Source organism: Rhinolophus hipposideros, assembly GCF_964194185.1.
Source record: "Rhinolophus hipposideros genome assembly, chromosome: 8".
Lineage (NCBI taxonomy): Eukaryota > Metazoa > Chordata > Mammalia > Chiroptera > Rhinolophidae > Rhinolophus > Rhinolophus hipposideros.
This window is the reverse complement of record NC_138054.1, coordinates 3,984,219-4,010,392: the sequence shown is the minus strand read 5'-3', so window position 1 is coordinate 4,010,392 and position 26,174 is coordinate 3,984,219. Positions and strand designations below refer to the sequence as shown.

Below are 26,174 nucleotides of genomic sequence, written 5' to 3'. Positions count from 1 at the left end.
TCGGGAGGCGGTCGGGAGCCGGCGGATCAGCCCGGCTCCGGGGCTGCGGGGGAAGCGCACCAGGCCGCCTCCCCAGCCCGCCGCGCAGCCTGGGCCTGACCGCGAGGGGCGCCCCGGTTTCCCGCAGGGGGCGGAGCGCCGGCTCGCTTCCCGGGGTTCGGCCCGCCTCCGGCCCCGCCTGTATTTGAGGCTGGGAGCTGCTCGGGTCTCCCGCAGCAGCTCCGCTCATTCCCGCAGCAGCTCCGCTCATTCCCGCAGCAGCTCCGCTCATTCCCGCAGCAGCTCCGCTCATTCCCGCAGCAGCTCCGCTCTCTCCCGCAGCACCGCCGACAGTCTGCGGTAAGTGTGTGTCTGGGCTCCTCCGAGGCCAGGCAAGCCCGGAGGCGGGGAGGCGCGGCCCGGCCGCGCGGGGCCGCCCTGGGATGGGGGTGCGGGGGGAGCCCAACGGCTCGGGTTACCTTTACGAGCCCAGCGGCAGCAGCGGACGGTGACGCCACCGGTGAGCTGTGCATGGCAGCCGCTGGCCCGGCCGTGACGCCGAGGATCGTTTGGACCCGAGACGCACAGCCCTGAGCCCGCAGGGGAGGCGGCCAGCGGGCATGGGGGCGGCGCCGAGCATCCCTGGCTGCTGCGCAGGACCCCTGGGCTCCAGGTGACTCCTGCTTACCCCTGCGTCACTGGTGACGCCCGCCGGTCCCTGGACCACAGGTGACCCCGGCCCCAAGCTGCGGGCGCGCGCAGCCAGGAGCACGTCGTTAAACGGGGTAGTGGCGGCGGAGGGGGAGAAGGGGAACTGGAGGCCTGAGAGAAGCCGAGGGGTCGGTGCCAAAGGCTGCCGGTTCCAGGCTCACTGGAGCCTGGTCTTCCTGCCCGCAGAGTGTGGCTTGAGCTCAGGAGCTTGGCAAGTTGTGCAGCACTTTCGAGGTCGCTCAGGCCTGTGAAGATAAAAGTGAGGACCATTCCATATCTTGTTACCTCTCTGTTCTGTTTTGTTTAAAAATTAAACTCACTGCAGGCAAAATATTACAAGGTTTGGTGTCCTCGGGGCTAAGAGGACGTGGAGAAAAATTTGAAAATCATACTTGGGGTTGTGGTGCTAGAAGAAATTGGCATTGATGTTGCTCACTTTCCTTCTCCCCCCGCCCCCAAGGCTCAGTTTTGGAAATGAGAAGTATCAAAAATTAATAATTCAGATGCTGCCAGGAACACTCAGATTCTCTGGGGAAGCTGGGTCACTGCTGGGACTTTTGCTTTCTGGGCCTTGTTGTAACTGATGACAGGAAAGGACCCAAGGCTTCCGGCTGCCTCCAAGGTGTGGTTCAGGATTGATGAGGTTAGATAATGATGGCTTCAAGTCCTGCAGGGTTGTATTCCTGGGGCTAAGTAATGTGTACTGTGAGTAACATGAATGACTGCTGTTATCAGTATTACGATGGGGTGTGTTCCAGTATTTCATGACTATTGAGTAATGCCAACACAAAGAGTGCAATTTTAGTCCTACTTGGGGCCATGTAAACTAAGTATTTAAAGTTATATGAAGCCAATTCCAATTTAAGGCATTTTACTACAGTTCAGTTTCTTAGAGTTAACTCCAACCAGAGAGAAATTAGAATGAATGAATCACTGTTCTTTTTATGTTTGTAGTAAAAACACTCTATATCACACCAAGCATATTCTGTAGGACCTCGAGAAGACCACACACCTTGTATTTCCAAGTTTGTTGAACGTGAGATTAGGCCTAGACATCAGAAGAAAGGAAATAATGTATTAGTCTACGCACCATTTATTGAATACCTACTGTGTGCTAGGCATTGGTTTATTTAATGCTCACAGTAAATCTATGAAGTGGGAGGAATCATCCTCTGTGTACATCTTAGATGACTAATGTTCGGAGAAACATACACACACACACACACACACACACACACACACACACACAGACACACAGAGCCAGAAAACTAACTAGGAACCCAAGTCTCCATTAAACCAATCTTTAAATGGTGAAATTTTGTGGGAAATTAAGGCATCTTTAATCCAAGAAGGCCAGAGGCACAATTAAATAGTGACACCTTAAAAAACATGATTAAGATTTAATCAGTCAAATAAAATCAATTATGAACATTAACTGTTCAAAGTTACTGGTGGTGCTATACAGAAAACAATGGTGCTGGGATAGATTTGTTAGACTGGAGGTTATATATATACATACATATATTTATATATATATATATATATATATATATACACACACACACACATATATATATAATTGTTCATTAATAAAACCTTAATACCCAGTTTTTATGCTTGTGAATAAATATATATTTTTTTAATGGTTCTTTAGGTGAGACCCAAAACTCCTCATTGGGCAGTTGAGGCTTATATGCCATTCAGGACAAGGGAGAGGGAGGCAGGGCTCTGGAATTTCAAAGGGAAAGCTATCAATTTAAAAGTAGGTGAGAAAGAGCAAAGGTGTGGAACACAAATGTCTGGGTCACCCAGAAGCAGTGGGGCACAGAGGGGAGTCCAACAGGCTTTGCTAGATTCTTCCTTCTGCCACTTTTAGTTCATATTCTGATGCTGAGGTGATGCTTTCTTCCTGTAAGCAGGTTTTTATGTCTGACTTCCTGTAGGCAGGTAAAGGGGGAGGGTCAATGTTTCTTTCTGAGTCTTTTGTTTCTTAATAACCAGCTTAAAATCAATATCCCCAAAGGTATATTTTGGGTTGGCAAAACTTGTGTCCCCTTCAACAGTATGGTATATTAGGGGCTTGAAAGGAAACCTCAATACAGCTTTGTCACTGGTGTGGCCCAATAACCACACCCAAACCCACATGCTTCTGGAGGGTTCAGATCTTGATGATTCATCTGTGATTGCTATGTAAAAGTTTGGTTATTCCTGTTTCCTGGGCTAACACGCATAGTAGTTATACAAACTATCCTAAAAGCCTAAAAATTAAACTAAAAGACTTATTTGACAGAACTCTGGGTTATAAAACCTAAAGGAAAACTCAAATAATACTTCATTTTAAGGAAAGACACCAAGTTACAAGAAACTGGAATTTGGTGTTTGGCTGAGGCCTTAGTAAACTCCCTATGAAGGGGGAATTGAAGCTCAAAACACCCTTAACTTACTCTGAATGTGCTTGGCTATCAAAGAATGGATTCTGGGCTCCAGAAGCATCTGGGGTAGCACAGTGACCAGGAACCTGGCAGCCTGTGCAGTGAGGAGGATGGTCCCTTAAGATTATTTTAGCCTAGAGAACCACTAAAATAGCATTGCTATCACCTTAGGGATGGTATAAAAAGATATAACAAAGATAAAATGAATCAAACCCAAGGTATTAATACCTTCATACTGGATTTAAGTAGAAATAAGTTCTGTAACCATTGTACCGTTTTGTGTATTTTTAAACATGTTTGAAAGTCTTAGGTGATTCTAGCTTACTAGATTTCTAAGTCTTGATTTATTAGGTTTATAGATGTTTAAATGTTTACTAAGGTTTGGTTGTGAAATTCGTAAATTTGCTTTAAAAGGTGTTTAAAGCATTAAACAATCCGATCTATTAAAATATGTAACCAATGCTTAAATATTTAAGAAAAAAATTTTTTGTTGTGTAAGCAGTATGCTTGTTTGAGAAAATGGTTGTTTTTTTTCACCTGACTGACAATTAATTGACCATTAACTGTAGTATTTTAGTAGGGAATGTTGTTTATTGTCCATGAAAATTCCTCTTTAGGAATGAAAACCGCTGTGCTCACTAGCAGGGTGAGAGGCTAGGGAGGAAAAGGGAGCTAGCTGGTAGATTATTCCTTGTATCTGAACATGTGGAAAAATTACTGAAAGGGTTTGACTGACAAGTAGAACATTTAGGGAAAAGTTGCCATTGGGACATAGAAAACTAGAGAAATGGGAGGGGGATGCAATATTAACATGTGGAAAATCGGTGTTAAGTGAAAGAAAGGAAATGCTTTCTGAGCTATAAAGAAAAGTATTGGTGGGGAAGGGCAGTACCAGTGTATAAGAGAAAGTGTTGTCATTTGTAGTGTCTCTTTTAGCACTGATTTTTAAACTAAGTGTATATATATTAATTTCATAAAAAGAAATATTAACCACACCCCCAGAACAATTAGGTATGTTGTAGAAAATGTGAAAATGCAGAAAAAGATTAAAAACATGAAAATTACCCGTAGCCCAGAAACATTTAGTGTACAGTATTTCCTTCTATTCTGTCTATAAATTATGCTTACATGTACTTTTCCTAATTTATATAGATAATATTTTAAAATTGTAATTATAGTTTTATATTTCCTTTTTTCACTTAATTTTATATATTCCCATTAAATTAATATGATATTAGAAAATTAGTATCTCCACTAGTATCCCATGCCAGAATCGAAGTGGTTCTCTGTTGTTGGACATATAAAAATTTTTTTTTCTGTACAATATGAATTACTTAATAATTGTTTTTGTGCTTAATTCTTTTTATCAGTATCTGAGTCTTACCTTTAGTGAAATTCCCAGCAGTGAAGTTTTGATTCAGATGGTATGAATGTTTTCTGGCATTTTCTTTTCTTCCTTTGCTTTTTTTTTTTTTTTTAAGATAATTCTCAATTGTAATTGGGAAATATTGGTGTGCCAATTTACAGCATCATTTGCACAATATAAGAAGGGATGACTGTCTTAACTTTGTCAGTACTGGAAATTAATCGTTTTTGGACTTTCAAAGTTCACGTTTTAAAAACGTAAATTTAATTTGCTCTCCACCTGTCCTTTTTTTAGAAGACTGTGTGCCATAGTGATTAAGAGAGTGAACTCCATAGCCACACAGGTCTGGTTCCAACTCTCCCTCTGTAGCTTGTGGCCCTGTGACTGCAGGAGCAAGATACTTAAAGAACTGAGGCTTGATTTCTTTGCTTGTCAAATGCTGACATTCTCAACCTTTTGAATTCTCACAGGGTTGGTTATAAGGATCTTTTAGAAAAAGTCTAACATAGGGCTTAGCACATGGCATATATTCAAAAAAGGATGTTTATTATTTTTTCTGAAGTGACGACTTTTTAATATAATTATTAGCTATTGTTTGTCTTTAAATCTGCTAATATCCTCTTACGTGTTTCTACTGGGATCCATTTTTCTTATCAACTCTTTGGAGCCCAGTTTACTCTCCTCAGTTTTAAGAGTATTTCCTTGATTCTGGCTGCTTTTCAGGTAGGCCATCACATAGTTTGCTAATTATGCTTGTTTTGTCTTATTTCTGATAAATTTCCTTCTCTTTATATATCATGAGTTGTATTTGCCTTGGCCAGACGTATCAAAACAAAGTCACATACGCATCGGATTACAGATGTCTGTATCATGATCCTGTTCTAGGAACAAGGGAACTGCTTATAATATTTTATCAGTGATGATGATGGGTGCTGAAGTAGATAATCCTTGTCACGTTAAGGAAGTTCAGGAATTATCATTTCCTATTTGATTTGATGACCTTATCGTGAGAAGGTCTTTTGGACTTTCAAAGTTATTTCATGATTAACATATTTTCTGCTGTAAAATTATCCTGCATAGTTTGGATAAACCTCCAGGGCATTGTTTATTTACTGTGTCTTTTCTATTTAACAATTTTCAAAGGACAGGAATGTAATTTTACCTCTAACAGCTATCACTAGTCATTTTCAACTGAGAAATGTAATGCTATTACTGACTTCACTGTGGGCTTCGAAATTGAGCTAAATTTTTGCTCTTCTTTCTGCATTAATGTTAAGAATTATTGGATATGAAAGATGGAAGGGAACACATTATCTGGTTTATCCACTTCTTCATAAAAGGAACAGAAATCAAGTAATTTATTTAGGGTTCCAGAGCTGGGACTGTAAAGCCTGCCTCCCTCCTGACTCATGCCGTGTCCTCTGAATGTCCTGGTTTGTTTTTCCCAGTTCAGTATTTTATAAAAGAAGACTGAAACTGCTATTTATTGAGGAACTATTGATCTTTCAACTTTAAATTCCCTTGACACAAAGAAGCAGAAGTGCCCTGATTTTTCCTCAGCCCCAGTAGAGTGCCAAGGGCTGGCCAGGCTAGTGCTCAGGTAGAGGGAGGGTAGGTGTGCCTTTCTGATGTCAGTGAGAGAAAAAGGCAGAGTCCAAAACAAAATCTTTAGGGATATTACCAGTGACACAGTGCTTTATTAATGTCCTTTTAAGTTGGCATTTCTATTTGAATTAAAACTCCTTCAACATTTGAGGGGGAAATGTGTATGGATGGTAAAATAGAGTCTTGGGTGAGGTAGGGAGGCGGCACACGGGATCTCTTTGGCCAGTTGAACTTGCCACAAACCTAATATGCACAGGACCCTAAACCGCTGTCCTTTTTCAATGCACCTAGGGGCAGAGGGGCTGAGTAACACCACAGGCTCTCTGTGTGGGCTAAACCATGTTGAGGCCAAAGCCAGAGGTGTCCTTGTCCTCAGCAAGAGAAGACCAGTGCAGTGTGTGTGTGTGTGTGTGTGTGTGTGTGTGTGTGTGTGTGTAAGGGTCCACTTGTCTGGGTCTTCACATTTGATTTTGTTAGGAACACTCAGGACTGTGTTTCTTGTATTGCAGCAGCTCCTCTTTGTCTAATTCTTAATTCAGAAGTTACCCTGTTTTACCAGTTGTTCTTCTTAAAATTGATAAGCAGGGCTGAATGATCCAAGCTGGTGGAGTAGATAAATGCTGTGCCTGCCTCATCCCGTGAACACATCAGATTATAATTAAATTATAGAACAGTCAACCTGGAGCACCATCTGAAGTCCAGCTGAACAGAAGTTTTATAACTAAGCATATAAAGAAGAAGCCATGTCAAGACTGGTCAAGGGGACAGAGATGCAAAATGGGCCAGCCCAAACTTCTGTGTGGTGGATGAAAACTGGGAGGGATATCTTAGCCACAGTGGAGCAAGAAACCCCAGCCTCACACGAGGCTCCCCAGCCAGGAGTACTGGTGCTGGAAAGATGAGCCCCCACAACATCTGACTGTGAAAGACGGTGGGGATTCTATCCATCTGTGGGACCAAAGGCTATGGGAAACCCAAGACATCCTCTTAAAGGGCCTGTGCACAGACTCGCTCTCAGGCACTCACCCTGGGCTCTGGTGGAGGAATAGTGACTCGGGGTGTCAAAAGCATTTGGGGGGCAGACTGAGGTGTATCGCATCGGGATGTGGCTGGGGGTCAGTCAGCATTTTACCTGTGTGGAATCATTCTGCTGTGCAGCCGGAAGATGGGCACCATCTTGCTTATGTTGAGCCCATCCCCACATGGCCAAATCTGAATCTGACTGGCCTGGTGAGCTCTGCAGCTCTATTCTGCTGACTCACTAAGACCCTCCCACACCCAACTCCATACCGTATGAAGTGTTATTGGCAACTGAACGTTACCGGAGCTGGCAGTCAGCAACCAGCAGTAGGCGGAAACAGGTTTTGGTCTGTCCTGGCTTTTTGCAGAACTACTCTAGGCCTGGCAATGGTGGCAGCCATCCTCATTTGGCAGCATGACCTCTTTCACATGCCTCCAGATCCAGCACAGGCAGCAAACAACTGTGGATCACTTTGTAGTTCCTACCAGGTAGTACCTGACTGGTCACAGGCATTTGCTGACCTGGGACTGAACTGAAGGCCTTCCCAAGAGGCCCCAGAATCAACATACATGGAGATTGGTTTCAGACCATAGCAGAGCACCTCCCAATTAGCCCCACAAGCAGCACACACAAAGGGTAGTCGCAATAGGCACTAGAACCCACTGGAGTGAATCCCACTCAGTGGGGCAAGCCCCCTCCCCCCCACGCACAGCAGCCCATAAGCCAAACCCCACAGTCAATCAGCCTGAGGGCCCATCCCACCCAGTGTCATGCCAATAGCAATCAAGGCTCAACTATAACATGAGGGCACACACAACCCACACAAAAGACACTCCGGGAGCACCTAGTACAGGTGACCAGGGAAACTGTGCCACTGGGCCCCACAGGGCATTTACTACATAAGACCACCTGGAAACAGACATAGAAGATCTGTCTAATACATGGAAACAAACAGACAGGCAGCCAAAATCAGGAAACAAAGAAATATGTCCCAAATGAACAGGAGAAAACTCCAGAAAAAGAGCTAAACGACATGGAGGCCAGCAACCTACCAGAAACAAAGTTCAAAACACTGGTTATAAGGATGCTCAAGGAACTTAGTGAGAACTTCAATAAAGAGGTAGCAGGCATAAAAAAATACATGGGAACCATAAAAAAGTACCAGTTAGAAGTGAAGAATACAATAAGTGAAATGAAGAATGCACTAGAAGGAATCACCAGCAGATTAGATGAAGCAGAGGATCCAATCAGCGATTTGGAAGACAAGATAACAGAACACACCCAATTGGAACTGCAAAAGGAAGCACAGAGTCCCAAACAAGATGAACCAAAACAGGCCCACACCAAGACACACAGTTAAAATGGCAAATGTTAAAGACAAAGAGAGAATCCTAAAAGCAGAAAGAGAAAGGCAAATAGTAACTTATAAGGGAGCTCGCATAAGATTGTCAGTTGATTTCTCAACAGAAACTTTGCAGGGCAGAAGAGATTGGCAGGAAATATTCAAAGTGATGAAAAAGAAGGACCTACAACCAAGACTACTCTACCCAGTAAGGCTATCATTTGGAATCAAACAGATAAAGAGTTTCCCAGACAAGAAAAAGGTAAAGGACTTCATCACCACCAAACCAGTGTTACAAGGAATGTTAGAGGTATTTCTTTAAAATGAAAAAAAAGATAAAAATGAATAATAAAATGCAACAACTGCATATCTATCAATAATTACTTTCAATGTAAATGGATTAAATGCTTTGATCAAAAACATAGGGTGGCCTAATAGATAAGAAAACAAAACCCTTACATATGCTGCCTATGAGAGACTCACTTCAGACTGAAAAGACACACACAGACTGGCAGTAAAGGGATTGAAAAAGATATTTCATGAAAATGAAAATGGAAAAAAACAAACAAAAAATGCTGGGATAGCAGTACTTATACCAGACAAAATAGAGTTTAAAACAAAGGCTATAATGTGAGACAAAGGACCCAGTAATCCCACTTCTGGGTATTTATCTGAAGAAACCCAAAAAGCTACTTCTAGGGGATGTGTGCATCTATATGTTCATTGCAGCATTATTCATATTGGCCATACCTGAGTGTCCACCAATGGAAGAATGGATAAAGAGGAGGTGGTACATACATACAGTGGAATATTGCTCGGTCATGGAAGGGAATGGGTTCTTGCCATCTGTGGCGTCATTAATGGACCTGGAGGTTGTTGTGCTCAGTGGAGTATGTCAGACAGAGAAAGACAGATGCAATGTGATTTCACTTATACTCATATGTGGAATCTAAAGAACAAAACAAACAAATAAAACAGAAACAAACTGATCGATACAAAGAACATTTTGATAGGTGCCAGATGGGAGTGGTGTTGAGGGGGTGGGTGAAAAACAGGAAGGGATTAAGAAGTACAAATTGGTTGTTACAAAGTAGTCATGTGGTTGCAGGGTATAGCAAAAGGAATGAATATTTTAATAATTATGTACTATATTTATTGGGGTGATAGATGGGAAAGGGCTTGGGGGACAGGGTGAAAAAGGTGAAGGGACAAAGGTGAAGTACAAATTGGTAGTTACAAAATAATCTTGGGGATGTAAAGTAAAGCGTAGGGAATAGAGTCAATAATATGGTAATAAGTATGTATAGTGCCAGGTGGGTACTGGACTAGTCAGGGGGATACTTCTGAAATTATACAAATGCCTATCCGCTGTGCTGTACACCTGAAGTTAATACAAAATAATATCGAATGTTAACTGTAATTGAAAAATTTAAAAGGGGGGAGAAAGCTGAAGGGGAATAAGAGGTCCAGATTTTTTGTTTATCACTTGGATTTATCATTTCATTTCGGTGAACTTCAGGTTCCCTATTGTAAAATGAGGAGTTGATAATAAGTCTCTCTAAAGACCCGTTGTGCTTTAACCAGCTTGAAGACTCCTGTCTGTACCCAACCCCATCCCCGACTGCCTGAGGGTTCCCGTTCCGGACCCTGCCTGGCCCTATGGGGCCACCACGAATTTGGCCAATTGCGTGTGCAGCCCAATCCCTGACCTCTGAGGCCTGGGTCTGGAGGTGGACTTGGGCGCATGCCCACTGCCCTGCAGCAGCCAAGTGCTTGTTGTCCAGAACAAGTGTGGGGGACTCCTGGGGCGTATGACCTTCGATTTCAGGTTTGTCACATGCATAGGTTTCCTAGAAGGATAATCCAGGGTCAAGAGTGCTTGTTTGTAAGACTTTCATACGTCTTTTTATGTGGTTTAATTTAACTTTTATCTTAATGCTTTAGGCTATCCTAAAATGGACCCTTCTACATTATAAAACATTCAATCATCTTTTCTTGTGTAACTTTGTGATTATTGGATTTATCATTTTGAGTGCTTTTTATGTTATAAAATAATACATATAAGTTCATACAACACACCAAGCAATACAGAAATGGAACCAAAAGCCGATAACTTCTTTCCTAATCCCACCCCATGAAGTAACTAGGGTAAGCAGGTGAGTGTGTACCCTTCTATATGTTCTGTGGGCTCACTGCGAAGTACCCAGATCAAAGTCCTCCTGCTCTCCACACACAAACCAGGATTATATTATAAACATCATTAATTTTACTTAATAGAAAAACACAAAATAATTTTGACGTCCCCCCCAAAAGAAATAGAGTTTTGTAGGTGGACTTGCTTGCTCATTGAACCAAAGTGTCAATGGTAACTGTTAATAACAGTGAAATGCTGACAACATGTGAGCCTATATTTATGTGACAGATTTTAAATCCATTGTTTCAGACTCGCCGTCATGGATACTCTATCAGAAATAAATGGCACCTTTGCCTTCAACCTGTTGAAAAAGCTGGGTGAAGACAACTCGAAAAACGTGTTTTTCTCACCCTTGAGCATCTCCTCTGCCCTGGCCATGGTCTTCATGGGAGCAAAGGGAAACACCGCGGCCCAGATGGCCCAGGTATGTGCCTAAAGCCATTTCTGGGCACCAGTAAATGCCAGTAATTTGTCAGTTGAGTTGGTCCTCCATGGTTAAAATCCCAAAGGACTTGGTCTTGACAGATAACTCTGCTAGTGTTGCATGGGTGTGGGCACGTTAGCCCTGTGCAGGCACCTTAGGGTTTGTACCTCTGATCTGTTAGGGATGGAGTAGCACCCTCTATTCAGGAGAATGAGTCATTTCACCACCCCATTAATGGCTTGGACACAAGTTTATGAGTAGATACAAAGGCACAAGGTCCAGGTTGACTCAGTGGCAGTTTTTCAGTATTGTCAACTACTTTTCAATTTTTAGCAATTCTTATTTTAATTTTCTCAGTTAACTGTAAAACTTTTCAGTAGTGTTTCAGTTATTTATTGTTCGGTATATAACACCCCAAAATTTAGTGCGTAAGCTGAAGATTGACTCGAGGAGCATCAGGTGGTACCTCTGCCCTTCTTGGCCCTGCTGGGTCACTGGTGTAGGGCCTCGGGCCTCTTCCAAGTATGTGGCCTCTTCCACATGCTGCCTCATCCTTTAGGTTTCCCACATGGTGTCTCTTTGGCAGGGTAGCCTGGGCTGTCTTACAGCGCAGTACCTACCTTCCAAGAGACACGCTTGAATGTGCTTATCCAGCCTCTGCTTGTCAAGCTTGCTAATGCCCTGTCGGCTGAAGCTAGGCATGTAGCACAAGGGTGTGAAGATGGGGGACCCCATGGCTGCCCTCTGGCTCCTAATGGTTCACAGCTCTGCCATAGGAAAGGTACACCTACCCTTTCCAAGACCCCAAAGTGTCATTTCATCATGGGGCCAGACTCGGGCTTGAAATCCAGGAGGGACAGGGCTACTGAGGCTCTCTGTGTGGTTCCTGGATGCAGAGCTTTGTGAACTTGAGACACAGTATTGCTCACACGTCCCTCCCCCAGCACTCAATGGTGACACCGGGAAGGATAACTGCAGTGGACACGCCCTTCAGAAATGGTGGGGGGAGGTGTCTCAGTCTGTCAGAGCTGCTGTAACAAAGTACCACACATTGAGTGGCCTAAACGGCAGAAATTTAGTTTCTCACAGTTCTGGAGGCTGGAAGGCTAGATCAAGGTGTGGGCAGGTGTTCTTCTAAACAGTTGTAGTATTTCTGTATATTGACTTAAATTCGTTTCATTGAACAAAAGCACATGCACAATACCTGTTTGAGGCAGGACTCTGTGCTGGGGGACAATGTCCTCAAGATGCTCAGAAGGCCTTTACCTAGCCAAGAGGGTCTGTGAGGCACTTCCTTAATCTTTCTAAGGTTTTATCAAAGGGGATCTTGACCCTGCCCTTGACGCCTGTGCCTTGGGTTTCACCATTGCCCTGAGGCCATTTTTCACTTGTATAATCATTAGCCAAGTAGAGGCTGGGAATAAGAAACATTTTTATACTTTACCCAGCAAGTCCTAGGCTGAAAATATTTCCTTTAAATTCTGCTTGAAAATGAAACAATTGCTTCTTTAGCTTATCTTTCAGTTCCCATACTTTATCCTAGGCAGCTAAAAGAAACCACAGTCTTTCTCAATGTCTTCTTAACCATATCTGTGATTCATTGGCAAAATTCCAACCTTTCTCATCACTGCAGGTGACAGTCTATCCAGTTTTTACGCCAGTACATGCCACGAGCCCCTTTCCTCTGGCCTCCAGCACTAATTTTTTCACTGTCCTTGCAGCCTCTACTCAGTCTCCTCAGTCCCTTTCTGTCCAGCCTCTGCCAGCTGCCTGGTCCAAACCAATGCTGCATGTTACAGATTTTATTATGGCAGAACTCCATGTCTAGATTGCTGCAAGGGTCTTCTATAGCTGCAAAACAAGTCATCTCAAAACTTGGTGGCTGGAGATAACAATGATTATTTTTCAGATTTTGTGGTCTGAACCCATGATGCCAGCTGAGATCACTCATGATCCAAGAGAGGTCTCTGCTGCATGTCTGGGGCTTTGGTGCTGGCAATTGGCTGGGGCCCCCATCTATAATTATCTGTCCCCATGTGGTGTTGCTTTCTAGGGCTTTTACACGGCCTCCACAGGATAGCTTGGACTTCCTTACACCGTGGCTTCTGGGGCATAAGAGAGCAATGTGGAGCTGCTAGTCCTTTGAAAGCCCATGCCTGGAGCAGTGTCACATTTCCTTCGTTTTGTTGGTCACAGGGCCAGGCTGGACCCCTGGATGTAGGCTGTACCTTTCGGTATCAGGACTGGCCTGTGTTTACAGAGATGGGAGACCTGGCTGGCAGCCCCATTTTCAGGCAGACTACAAGTAGGGAATAGCCAGAACCTGGGCTTGCCAAGGGGTATTTCTTTGCCAGTGCTGGCAGGGCTCTGACTCCTTACCGGAAAGGGTGTTGCAGGACGAGGGTGGTTTTCAAGATACTTTCTGTTTTTAATTGGATGAATCTTCTTTTAAGCTATAGTGAGGATCTGTACAGTTCTTAGGCTGAGTTTAGTGTTGTATCTATTTCCTGAAATCAGAGCATACTGAAGTTGTGTATTTTCATTCTGTTTTTGACTTCAGGCACTTTCTTTAAATAAAAGCGGCAGTGGAGGTGAAGATGTCCACCAGGGTTTCCAGTTGATTCTCACCGAAGTTAACAGGACTGGTACGAAGTACTTGCTTAGAACTGCCAACAGGCTCTTTGGAGAAAAGTCTTATGATTTCAACTCAGTAAGTCACAATTGCTGTTTTTCACTAAGAAACTAAAGGCAATGAGGAAGACAGGGCATGTGTAACAACGGAAAGTTGTGGGCTACAAACTCACACAGATAGTCATGAACTCAGGTCTACTAACCTCATGCACTTCCTTTAACTCTCTTTTAGTTTTGTCCTCTATAAAAATAGCCTTATAACAAATACTATCCAAACTTTTGTGAAGTGTAAGTGAATCACTTAAAAAAAAAAAACAACAAAAAGCTTTGGAGCATAACACAATACGAGATGAATTGGCAAAACAAAAAAAAAGATTGAAATGAATATTTGTAATCATTGTTTTTTACATATTGGTAATTTTTTGTGCATTGTGAGACACACTCAACGTTTTACACATGTACATATTTGATTGTTTTTTCCAATGCATTATTTTTAAAAAGATTTGTTTGTCTAAGTATACTGGTTATTTATTTGCCATGCTTTCATGATTTTTTTTCATTTTTCAATATCTACTCAAATAATATGTGAGTATATTCTTTTTAACTAAAAATGAAAAAAAAAGCAGATAAAGCAAGAGTCCTTACAACCTCTTTTCCATACCCCATTGCTCCTTTTCCCAGTATAAGAGCTTTTATAGATTTGATATGTATCCACCTGTACATATAGAAATTTGTTTTGTGGAGTTTTTTCCTACATAACTTAATTTTACCATGTATTTTCTTCTATAATTTGTTTCTTGTCACCTAATACTGTGACTTAAATTCTTTGCATCTTGGTATATGTGGAAGTACATCACTCTTTAACTGTTACCTGGTATCCTTTTTCTATATTTTAAAAATTTTTCCCCCTTTTGCTATCTGGTATTCTTAAGTATGGATGTACTATAACCATTCTTCCACTCATGGGCATTTAGGTTGTAGCCAATCTGAGCCATACAGTCAGTGAACACTCTTGTACATTTAATACTCCAGGGTAGACTTGTAGAAGAGAAGAAGGGAGTGACATTTTGAAGTGAATATTGCAAAATTGCTGTTCAAAATACTGTATCCGCACCAGTGTGATTTTTTTTTCCAACTTGCTATACTTATTTTTATCAGTCTTAGCTACTTCATAGGTTGTTACCATCTTTTTAAAAGCCTTAGATATGAAGAAAAACAAAACTTCCAATAAACACAAGGGTCCCAAGATCATTGTGTAATTACAAAAATAAGTTAAGGGATACAGACAAACACACACACACCCAAAAGAAGTAAAAATAATGACAAAAACATAAACATAAAGGGGATAAGTAAAAAATGTAGTGATTTTAGAATATGTTCAAGCATAAGTAACCATCAACTTAAAATAGACTGGTATAAACATAGCTTGGTATATATGAAGCACATTATAACCTCAAACCAAAAATCTATAAGAGATACATGAACAATAAAGAGATAGGAACTGAAACATAACATAGAAAGTCATCAACACAGAAGAGAAGGGAACAAGAGAATAAGAAAGGAACAGAGAAGAACTACAAAACAATCAGAAAGCAATAAAATGGCAATAACTACATATCTATGAATAATTACTTTAAATGTAAATGGACTAAATGCTCCAATCAAAAGACATAAAGTGGATGAATACATAAAGAAGCAAGACCCACATATATGCTGCCTATAAAGGACCTGCTTCAGATCAAAGGATACACACAGACTGAAAGTAATGGATGGAAAAAGGTATTGCATGTAAATAGAAATGGAAAAAAAAAGTTGCAGTAGCAATACTTATATCATACAAAACAGACTTTAAAACAAAGGCTGTGCCAAGAGACAAAGAAGGGCATTTCAAAATATAAAGGGATGAATCCAATAAGAGGGTATAACCCTTGTAAATGTGTATGCACCCAACATAGGAGCACCTAAATATGAAAAGCAAATATTGATGGACATAAAGAGAGAGGTCAGTAGTAATACAGTCATAATAGGGGACTTTAACACCCCATTGACATCATGTTCATCAAGACAGAAAACCAACAAGAAAATAGTGGCCATAAATGACACATTAGGCCAGATGAACTTAATAAATATCTTTAGAACATGTCAGCCAAAAGCAGAGAAATATGCATTCTTTTCAAGTGCAAGTGAAACATTTTCCAGGATGGACCACATGTTAGGCCACAAAAGAAGTCTCAATAAATTTAAGAGCTTGAAATCATATCAAGCATCTTGTCCAACCACAGTGATATAAAACTAGAAATCAGTTATAAGAAGAAAACTGAAAAACACACAAAAACGTGTGAGATAAATAACATGCTACTAAATATTGAATAGCTTAACAGTGAGATCAAGGAAGAAATCAAAATACCTTGAGACAATGAAAATGAAAACATGATGACCCCAAAATCAGTGGGACACAGACAAAGCAGTTCTAAAAGGGAAATTCATAGCATAGAGTCCTAACTCAAGAAACAAGGAAAATCTCATAAACAATATGTCCTTACACCTAAAGGAACTAGAAATAGAAGAAGAAAGCCCAAAGTGAGTCAAAGGAAGGAAATAATAAAGATGAGAGTGGAAAGAAATAAAATAGAGCCTAAAAAGAAAATAGAAAAGATCAATGAAACCAAGAGCTGGTTCTTTGAAAACATAACTAATAATAATAATAATAATAATAATAATAGTTGATAAACCATTATCCAGACTCATCATGAAAAAGAGAGAGAGAGCCCAGCCCAAATAAACAAAATGATAAATGAACAATGAGACGTGACAACTGACACCACAGAAATACAGAGCATTATAATAAAATACTAGGAACAAATATATCCTAACAAATTGGACAATCTGGAAGGAATCAATAAATTCCTAGAAACAAAGTTGTACAATCTTTCAAGATTGAATCAGTAAGAAACAGAAGATCTGAACAGATTGAGAACTATTAATGAAATCAAATCAGTAATCAAAAAACTCCCCAAAAAACAAAACTTCTAGACCAAGTGGCTTCACAGGTGTATTTGACCAGAAATTCAGAGAGGAATAAATACTGTCCTTCTGAAAGTATTAAAAAATAAACTGAAGAAGAGGGAAGGCTCCAAAACTCATATTATGAAGCTAGCATTACCCTGATACCAAAATCAGAAAAGACACTACAAAAAAAGAAAATGATAGGCCAATATTTCTGATGAATATAGATGCAAAAATTCTCAACAAAATATTAGCAACCTAAATTCAGCCATGCATTAAGAAGATCATACACCATGATCAGATGGAATTTATTCCTGGCATGAAAGATTGTTTCAATATCTGCAAATCAATTAACATGATACACCACAAAAACAAAATGAAGGGTAAAAATCGTTTGATCCTATCAATAGATACAGAAAAAGCATTTGACAAATGCTTTTCTAATGAAAATGTATGATAAAAATTCTCCGCAAAGTGGGGATAGAGGAAACACACCTAACCATAATAAAGGCCATATATGATAAACCCTCTAAGATTGGGAAAAAGACAAGGAGGCATACTTTCAAAACTTTTATTCAACATAGTATTAGAAATCCTAGTCAGAGCAATTAGGCAAGAAAAAGAAATAAGAGGAACCCAAACAGGAAAGGAATCAAAACTGTCTATGTGCAGATGATGTGATGTTATATATAGAAACCCTAAAGACTCCACCAAAAAACTGTTAGAACCTAATACATGAATTCAGTAAAGCTGGAAGATATAAAACAAATATGCAAAAATACATTGCATTTTTGTACACTAATAGCAAACAACTGGAAAGAGAAATTAAGAAACAATTCCCTTTATAATTGCGTCCAAAAGAATAAAATACCTAGGAATAAATTTAACCAAGGAGGTGAAAGACCTGTACCCTGATCACTATAAGACGTCGATAAAAGAAATTGAAGAGGACACAAATAAATGGAAAGATATCACACTCTAATGGATTGGAAGAATTAATATTGTCAAAATGCCCATACTACCTAAAGGAATCCACACATTCAGTGTGATCCACATCAAAATTCCAATGGCATCTTTCACAGAACTAGATCAAAGAATTCTACAATTTATATGGAACCACAAAAGACCACTAATACCCAAAGCAATCTTGAGAAAGAAGAACAACGTTGGAGGTGTCATGCTCACTAACTGATATCAAACTATACTACAATAGTAATCAAAACAGCATGGTACTGGCATAAAAACACACAGATCCATGGAACAGAATAGAGAGCCACACAAGAAACCCATGCCTATATGGTCAATTTATGTCAAAGGAGACAACAGTATACAATAGGGTAAAGACAGTCTCTTCAATAAATGGCATTGGAAAAACTGTACAGATATATGCAAGAAATGAAACGATTATTTTCTTATACCATATACAAGAATAAATTCAAAATGGATTAAAGACTTAAATCCTGAAATATATATAACTTTACTAACAATTATCACCACAATAAACTTTAATTAAAGTTAAAAAAAGTTTGCTAAGAAAAAAAATCCAATTAAAAAATGAGGAGAGGAACCTAAATGGACATTTCTCCAAAGAGGACATACAAATGGCCAATAGACATGTGAATAGATGCTCAATGTCACTAATCGTCAGAGAAATGCAAATAAAAAGCACAATGAACTATCACCTCACGTCTGTCAGAAAAGCCATCATCAATAAATCGACAAACAAGTGTTGGTGAGGATGTGGAGTAAAGGGAACCCTTTGTGCTATTTGTGGGTTTGTAAATCGGCGCAGCCACTATGAAAAACGTATGGAGGGACCTCAAAAAATTAAAAACAGAGCTACCTTGTGACCCAGCAATTCCACTTCTGCATATTTATCTGATGAAATTCAGAACACTAATTTGAAAAGATGTATGCACCCCTATGTTCATTGCAGCACTATTTACAATAGCCAAATTATGGAAGCAAGCTAAGTTTCCACTGATAGCTGAATGGATAAAGAAGAGGTGGTACATGTATTCAATGGAATATTATTTGGCCACGAAAAAGACCAAAATCTTACCATTGTGGCAACATGTTTGGACCTAGAGGGTATTGTGCTAAATGAAATAAGTCCGACAGTATGACAAACCATGATTTCAGTTATATATGAAATCTGAAAAACAAAATAAATGAACAAACAAAACAGGAACAAACTCATAGATACAGAGAACAACATGATGGTTGCCAGATGGTGGGTTGAGGGGGGGGTTGAGTGAAAAAGCTGAAGGGATTAGGAAGTACAAATTGGCAGTTGCAAAATAGTCACGGGGATGTAAAGCACAGCAGAGGGAGTATAGTTAATAATATTGTTGTAACTATAGTGCCAAGTGGGTACTAGACTAGTCGGCGGTCACTGTCTAATCAGATGTTGTACACTTGAACCTAATGTGATATTAACTAATTGAAAAATTAAAAACACAAAATAAACTGTTGTGAAACTGGCAAGGCATGAACTATGCAAATAGTAAATGAAGTGATATCATGAGATCACCTAGTGCAGTGTCTGCAACATGCTGAGAATTCAAATGTCTCATCAAAGAGTCCTAACGCTCATTCATCTGGTACTCACAGTAACCCTCTGAGGTGTAGCTCCTGCTCTGTCCTCATTTACAGGGCAGAACAATGAAGCTTAGAGAGACTAAGCAGCCTTTTTAAGACCACACATCTAATAAGCCACAGGACTTGTGTTCTCAGCCACCGTGCCACTTTGCTTCTCTTATGCTATACTGAAGGAGAAATGTGAAATCCTGTAATATAAAAACAATTCAGAAAGGGGAATTAAGTATGTAGCTGTAAGCTGTTCAGAAGAAAGGTTGGGACACCATTCCACAGTACACTGTCATCAAATTTGTTCTTTTAGTGCATTTGTTTTCCATCGCATTTTTTACTTTTATATGGCATAATGTAGGTGTTCATTAATATTATCATGTCAAAATATAGTTTAAATTTTTTCGTGAGTTGCTTACACTCTAGAATAAACGGTAGCCACTAGATGCATTGTTGCTATTTAAATTTCAGAGTAGTTTAAGTGAAATAAAGTTAAATGTTCAGTTTCTCGGCAGCACAAGCCTTATTTCACACAGCTCAGTAATCCCCTGTGGCTTAGCTTTAGAACATTTCCATCATCACACAAGTTGTGGTGGGAGGTGGGTACAATTTTCCCCATATTACACGGAACAGCAGGCCCTGGTTATGAAACATAGAGGGAACTGAGGCTCTTGCTGTGGGTCGGATGTCACTTAGCATCCCACCCAAATGCAGTGGCCTGTTTGGAGTGACACACTGTGTAGTTGCTGCACCGAAATGTCCTCGCACTTCCCTCACTGACGCACAGCTACTCCCTCAAAGGATCTAGCGGTTCATGATGTTGCTTTGATATTTGGACCACTGTTTTCCTTAGTTTATGAGCTAAGATCAAATGTAGCTAAAGATTGAGAGATTGGATTTTGGTTAATTCCTCATCTTTGTACATTACATATATGAATCATAAAATTATCTATTATATCTTCTCATTTGGCACAGTGAGGAAGTAAGCTGTTGGTGTTGCTTGTTTTTGTAGCCTTGCAGTGATAGCTCTCTGTTTCTCCTAGTCTTTCAAAGATTTCTGCCGCAAATTCTACCAAGCAGAGATGGAAGAGCTTGACTTTTTGAAAGCTACAGAGGAGGCCAGAAAACACATAAACACCTGGGTGGCTAACAAGACAGAAGGTGAAAAGTACATTGTTATTCTATTCTAGTAGTACTTTAATCAGTCTTATTGTCAGTTCCTTCACAACATCAAATGTAAAACAGGAATGATGTTTTTCTCTAAATAACTGTAAACTTTTAAAATCCACTTCAGAAATATTGTCAATTTATGAATATTTTCCTTAGTGTTTTCCTGTTCTTATCAGTGTATCTGGGATGTCTCTAAATATTCTGTACAGAACAATCCACGTTAAGTTTTGTTGCTGTTAATGTAGTCTTTTCTTTTCACAAATAGTGTAAAGAAAAATTCGGATACAGATCTCAGCTGTGTCCCTGTGCAGCATTGCTCTGGGCCCAGAGTCCCATGCACGACTGGAGGACACTTAGTGATTCCCTCATGCCCCTGTGAATCTTAAAGTGTTCTTCACACTTGCTACACATTCTCACCTGTCTTTAGGCACCAAGCATTTCTTTCTGTCTCACTTGTTATGAATTCATCCTGCACAGGTTACTTTGTTTATTTTACATGTTTTCTTCAAGTGATGGTATTTTTCTTACCACAACTTTGAAAGATTTTGTTGCTGTGTTGCTGCTATTGTTTTAAGGACCAATATCCCTTTACACGTTTATATTTGGAGGGCAGTGAACTCCTTTATCTGTATACTTTACTACCCAAGGAGATGGATTGATGTGAATATTATCCTCGAAGCATGCATTGGGAAACTCCTAACTAACTGGTTTTTAATCCTTCTTTTCAGGTAAAATTACTGAGTTGCTGTCTCCAAATTCAGTGAGTCCACAGACTCCTCTTGTTCTGGTGAATGCCATCTACTTCAAGGGAAACTGGGATAAACAGTTTAACAAACAGCATACCCAGGAAAAACCATTTAAAGTCAGCAAGGTGAGTCTGTTGAATAACAAAGGAAATCCTTAGAAAGTCTCATTGTTCACACTGGTTTTTAAAACTTGTGAGAAGCCTCACCTCAAGTAATTTGGGCTTTATATGGCCTTAGGCAGCCTGCAAGCCTGGGGGCCTTTCTGCACACTTCTCTTTTGCTGTGTCATGAAAGGTTGGCTACATAACCCTAGGCTTCTGGTCTGCCTTCCCATGTCATCTGCCATACTCTTTCCAGGTCTTCCTTCTGTATCACAATCTGGTGGTGGACCTCTCAAATGTTGAGATAAAGTTCTAACTTCAAAATATGGTTGGTGTCTGAGGCTCTTTGTAGAGCTGGATCCTACCCATTTCTCTACCTTCATTCCCACCAGTATCTCTGTACTCCTTCCTTTCCAGCAGTTAGTTCCTGGAAATCTTCCCTGATGGTCCTCCTCCGTAGTCCAGTTTCTGTACCCCTCCTCTAAGCTGTCACAGCGCCCCCTGACTTCCTCGTGGTGGCACTGCAGTGATTGAATGACTATTTTCTCTGCTGAATGCCATCTCAGAGCACAGGGCTGTCTTACAAGAGCCTGCCAAATAGTTGGTGCTCAATAAATATTGAATGAAGGAATGATCTGCAGTCTTCTTTGATAATATGGATAATATGAGGTGTGATAAAAAAACATGGTGAATGTTTAAATTTTTAAAAATTTATTATGGTAAAAGACACATTGCCTTTCATCCCCATCGAAATTTTGTCCCAGGGGATAAGAGTGTTCGAAGTGAGGGGGAGTATTTTGAGGGGGATGAATGGCAATGTGTTTTACTGTAATAATTTTCTTAATGTAAACATTCACCGTATTTTTTGATCATACGTCATATAAACAAATTTTTATTTGAAAACAAGAGAACAAAAGCACATGCATATAGGATAGACACTGAGTTGAGTTACCTCTGACTTTGGAGACGTTATTTGCTGACAGCCCTGTGTCTTTCTCTCACTGAATCCAGTACACTTTCTATTTTAGTAGTCTTTAATTGCAGAGAGTTTTGCACACACACCAAAGTAGACAGAGTAGGTTTATTATAGCCTATTCTTGAATACTGAACATAAGTTAAATCTTCCAGGTGGACTTGAGCCTGAACCTTTAGTTTCTCAAGAAATATATTTTCTCCCAAGCTTTATTCTGAAACAAACTGCCTTATTTTCCCCTGGCAAAATTAATTCTCTCCTTGAAATTAATCCTTAACGAGATGGATGTTAGGACTTCATTCAAGTTACATTCAAGTGCAAGTAACAGAACCCCCAATTCACTGTAGTTTAACTCATAGACGTTCAGCTCCCCTATCAGGAGGCCCAGAGGTGGGCCGCGAGTGGGGTGATGGTCTCAGTAATTGGCTCTGTGTCTTTCTGCTCTGCCGTCCTTAGCGTGTGGTGTTGCTCATGGTCACAGTGATTGTACCACAGTCCAGGCAGGCTTAAGGGGGAAGGACGGGGTGAGTGCAAAAGCCTTCTCCTTCGCTGTTTCTGCCTTCTTCACAAAGAGAAACCTTTCTTCGGTATCTCTTAGGCCACAACTAGTCCAGGTGGCTTCTGCTACCTCCAAGGAGGTGAGGACTTCTATCTTACAGGTCAGGTATTCTATGTTGCTTTCTTATCTCCACAGCAGGGAAAGGGGTTGCAGTGGGAATTGAGCACACTAGCCTATGGGGCTGTGTGACCGAAAGTAAACAGAGTTTGAGTTGATACAAATTTTCCTTTTAATTCCTTTATGTCTAAATAAGATGGACCTTATCTACATAATTGTATATTTAGTTACTGAGATTGGATCCTTTTATTTTATAAGATTGGAGGCTTTGGGCGCTGAGGGTTGGAGGGAGAAATTGTCTAACGCAGGGGCCTGCAGGCCAAAGCCACCTATTTTTTAAATAGAGTTTTATTGGAACACAGCCATGCTTGTTTGGTTACGTATTTCGTGCTACAACAGCAGAGTTGAGTAGCTGTGACAGAAAACGTATGGGCCACAGAGCTGAAAGTCTTTATTATCTGGTCCGTTATTTTAAAAGTGTGTTGGTAGCTATCCGAGGAGGTGAAGGAGACGCCTGAGGCCGGTTCACACAAGCCTCAACAAGGCTCAGACAAAAGAGCTGAAACGGAAATGTCTTTGGTTTCTTCCAATTACTAGAGAGGAACGTGCTATGATATACCAGGGAACTGGAGGCCTCCCACGGGGCCTGCTGCCTGGGCTTCAGTAAACACACAGCAGCTGCGAGTCTTACACAGGACGCAAGAGCCGAGGAGGACGTTGGGTAGAATGTGGTCATTGTCCCTGGGGCTTCTTTACTGTCTGGCTGAGGACGCAGTCGAGAGAAGTGCATTTTTCTCCTAGTAAGATGTTGTTCGTTTTGCCTGGTCATTTCAGTGTTCCTGACCTTTAGTTGTTTATCTGTCAGCAAATGTTGGTTGAGGGCCAGGCATCATGCTAGGTACTATTACAGTGTGTGCAAAACCGGTGAAACGCCCCTCCCGTCATGAAGCTTCCATTCTTCTGGGGGAGAGACAGTATACGTAAATAAGAAAATAGGAGTGTAAGACAGCGGTAGTGCTCGAGAGACAGACAGAGAGAAAGGCACAGGCCATTGTATTTGGCCTTCACTGAGCAAAGACTGGAACGAGGCACGGGGGTGTGCTCTCAGATTCTGGGGACAAGCTTACTGGAAACTGGTTTGCTCACAGAACCACCAAAGGGTCCCTGTCGCTCTAGCAGATGGGCAAAGGGAGACTGGAGCAGAGGGCATAGGGGACAAGCTCTTGTCATCATTACCGGTTGCTTTAAGGATTTCAGCATTTACTCCTTTGGAGTGGAGGGGGAGCCATAGAAAGGTGTTCAGCCAAAGAGTGATGTGATCTGACTTACAATTTGATTTCCTGAATCCCTCTGGCCACCAGACTAGGGGGAAGGGCAGATTTGGGAGTCACTTAAGAGGTCATCCTAGTGACCAGGGCTAGACTGATAGCAGTGGAGGTGGAATGAACAAGTTGAATTTTTGTCATATTTTGAAAGAAGAGCCAAAATGATTTGCTAATGAGTCAGATGTGGGGTGTGAAAGACGAGTCAAGGATACTCCAGGGTTCTTGACAATGGGTTGAATGGCATTGCCATCAACTGAGATGGGAAAATTGTAGATGGAGCAGACTTGGAAGGGAATGTGAAGAGCCCAGTGTGACATGTGACATTGGAGGTTTCTCTTATGCCCAAATGCAGGTGTCAAGTAGGCAGGATAATACACGAGTCTGGAGTACAGGGGAATAGTTCGGGCTAGAAATAGAAATTTGGGAATTCTACTTAAAGTCACAATGAAGACAAGCCAGCAAAAGAGGGGCAGATGTGCTGTTCAGAAATCAAGAAAGTATTTCTAGGGGCCCAGAGTGATCAGCTCTGTGATTTGTCCAATGTGTCAGCTGGGTCTGGTTTCAGCTTAATGTTTATCCTGTTCCTTTATAGGATGAGAAGAAACCTGTGCAAATGATGTTTAAGAAATCCACCTTTCAGACGACCTACATAGGAGAAGTATTTACCAAAATTCTGGTGCTTCCTTATGTCGGCAAAGAGCTGAACATGATCATCATGCTTCCAGATGAAGACGTCGGTTTGGAAAAGGTAATGAGTGCTAAGCAGTAATCACGCTGTGAGGGCCGGGGACTCACGTTTGAGTGTCTGCTTAGCTGTTCTCTGCGTTTCCCAGTGGATATGTGAAACGCCAGCATAACTTCCCGTTACTGCCAGCTTAGAGCATTCACACCATAGGGCACGGTCCTATCGGGCAGCACTATTCTAAGTCATAAAATCTTCAACTCTCCTTTTCTAGGTGGAAAAAGCACTTACTTATGAGAAATTCATAGAATGGACAAAGCCAGACATGCTGGATGAAGAAGAGGTGGAAGTGTTCCTCCCTAGATTTAAGCTGGAGGAGAATTATGACATGAAGGATGTCCTTTGCTCTCTGGGCATGACCGATGCCTTTGAGGCGGGCAAGGCAGACTTTTCTGGGATGTCGTCGCGGAGAGACCTGTATCTGTCCAAGGCTGTGCACAAGTCCTTTGTGGAGATCAACGAGGAGGGCACGGAGGCCGCAGCCGCCACTGCCGCCGTCATGATGCTTCGATGTGCAAGGATCACGCCCAGGTTCTGTGCTGACCACCCTTTCCTTTTCTTTATCCAGCACAGCAAAACTAACAGTGTTCTGTTCTGTGGCCGATTCTCCTCACCGTAAAGAGATGGTCAGCACTGCACAGAGCTCTTCTCCTGTCCCCATCTGCCCCACTTTTCCTCTGACACTTCACAATGTGCCTACAAACCAAAGTGACCTTTGATAGCAATCCAAAAATAAAGGGGCTAATTTTGAAATCCCATGTTCAGAGCTCCTGTGTATTTGTGTGTTCACATAGCGGATGTTTGCTAGGATCTGAAATTGCCATTCAGGAAGGTCTGTGGTCACACTGGCAAGGGCAGCACTGGCTGCTTAGCAAATACAAATAGCCCTGCTCTGAGAGGTGCCCCTCCACCTGCACACCTGTACGAGGCCCTCAGCTCCTCCCTTTGGGCAGAGTGCTGCGTTGACAGCTGGCTGTGCTGCTCTTCTCCCGGCACACGGGGATCAGCAGTGCCTCTCTCTCTTCCCCACATGGCACCGTTAGTGAGAGAACAGAGGGAAACAGAGGCCATGAGGAACTGTGGGAAGCAGGTCTCAGAGACCTTCAGCAGGAAGCACTATGCCAAAACTTGTGAGCTCTCCAAAAGCCAGCACAGAAGCAGGAGGAGCAGTTAACTTAGGCCTGTGAGAAATCAGCCCCAT

General features: G+C 41.3%; 1 protein-coding gene across 2 annotated transcripts; it reads left to right on the top strand.

The window, feature by feature from the left end:
- On the top strand, window positions 1-25,731 carry SERPINB6 (serpin family B member 6). 2 transcript variants are annotated; one of them, XM_081057647.1, is made up of 7 exons: window positions 1-339; window positions 10,900-11,074; window positions 13,635-13,784; window positions 20,344-20,461; window positions 21,199-21,341; window positions 24,824-24,979; window positions 25,188-25,731. In XM_081057647.1, the coding sequence occupies exons 2-7, from the start codon at window positions 10,910-10,912 to the stop codon at window positions 25,590-25,592; spliced, it is 1,137 nt and encodes a 378-aa protein (XP_080913773.1). In that variant the 5' UTR covers window positions 1-339; window positions 10,900-10,909; the 3' UTR covers window positions 25,593-25,731. The 2 variants fall into 2 exon arrangements, with proteins under 2 accessions (XP_080913773.1, XP_080913772.1); XM_081057646.1 differs by lacking the exon at window positions 1-339 and adding an exon at window positions 465-652.
- The last annotated feature ends 443 nt before the right edge of the window (window positions 25,732-26,174 follow it).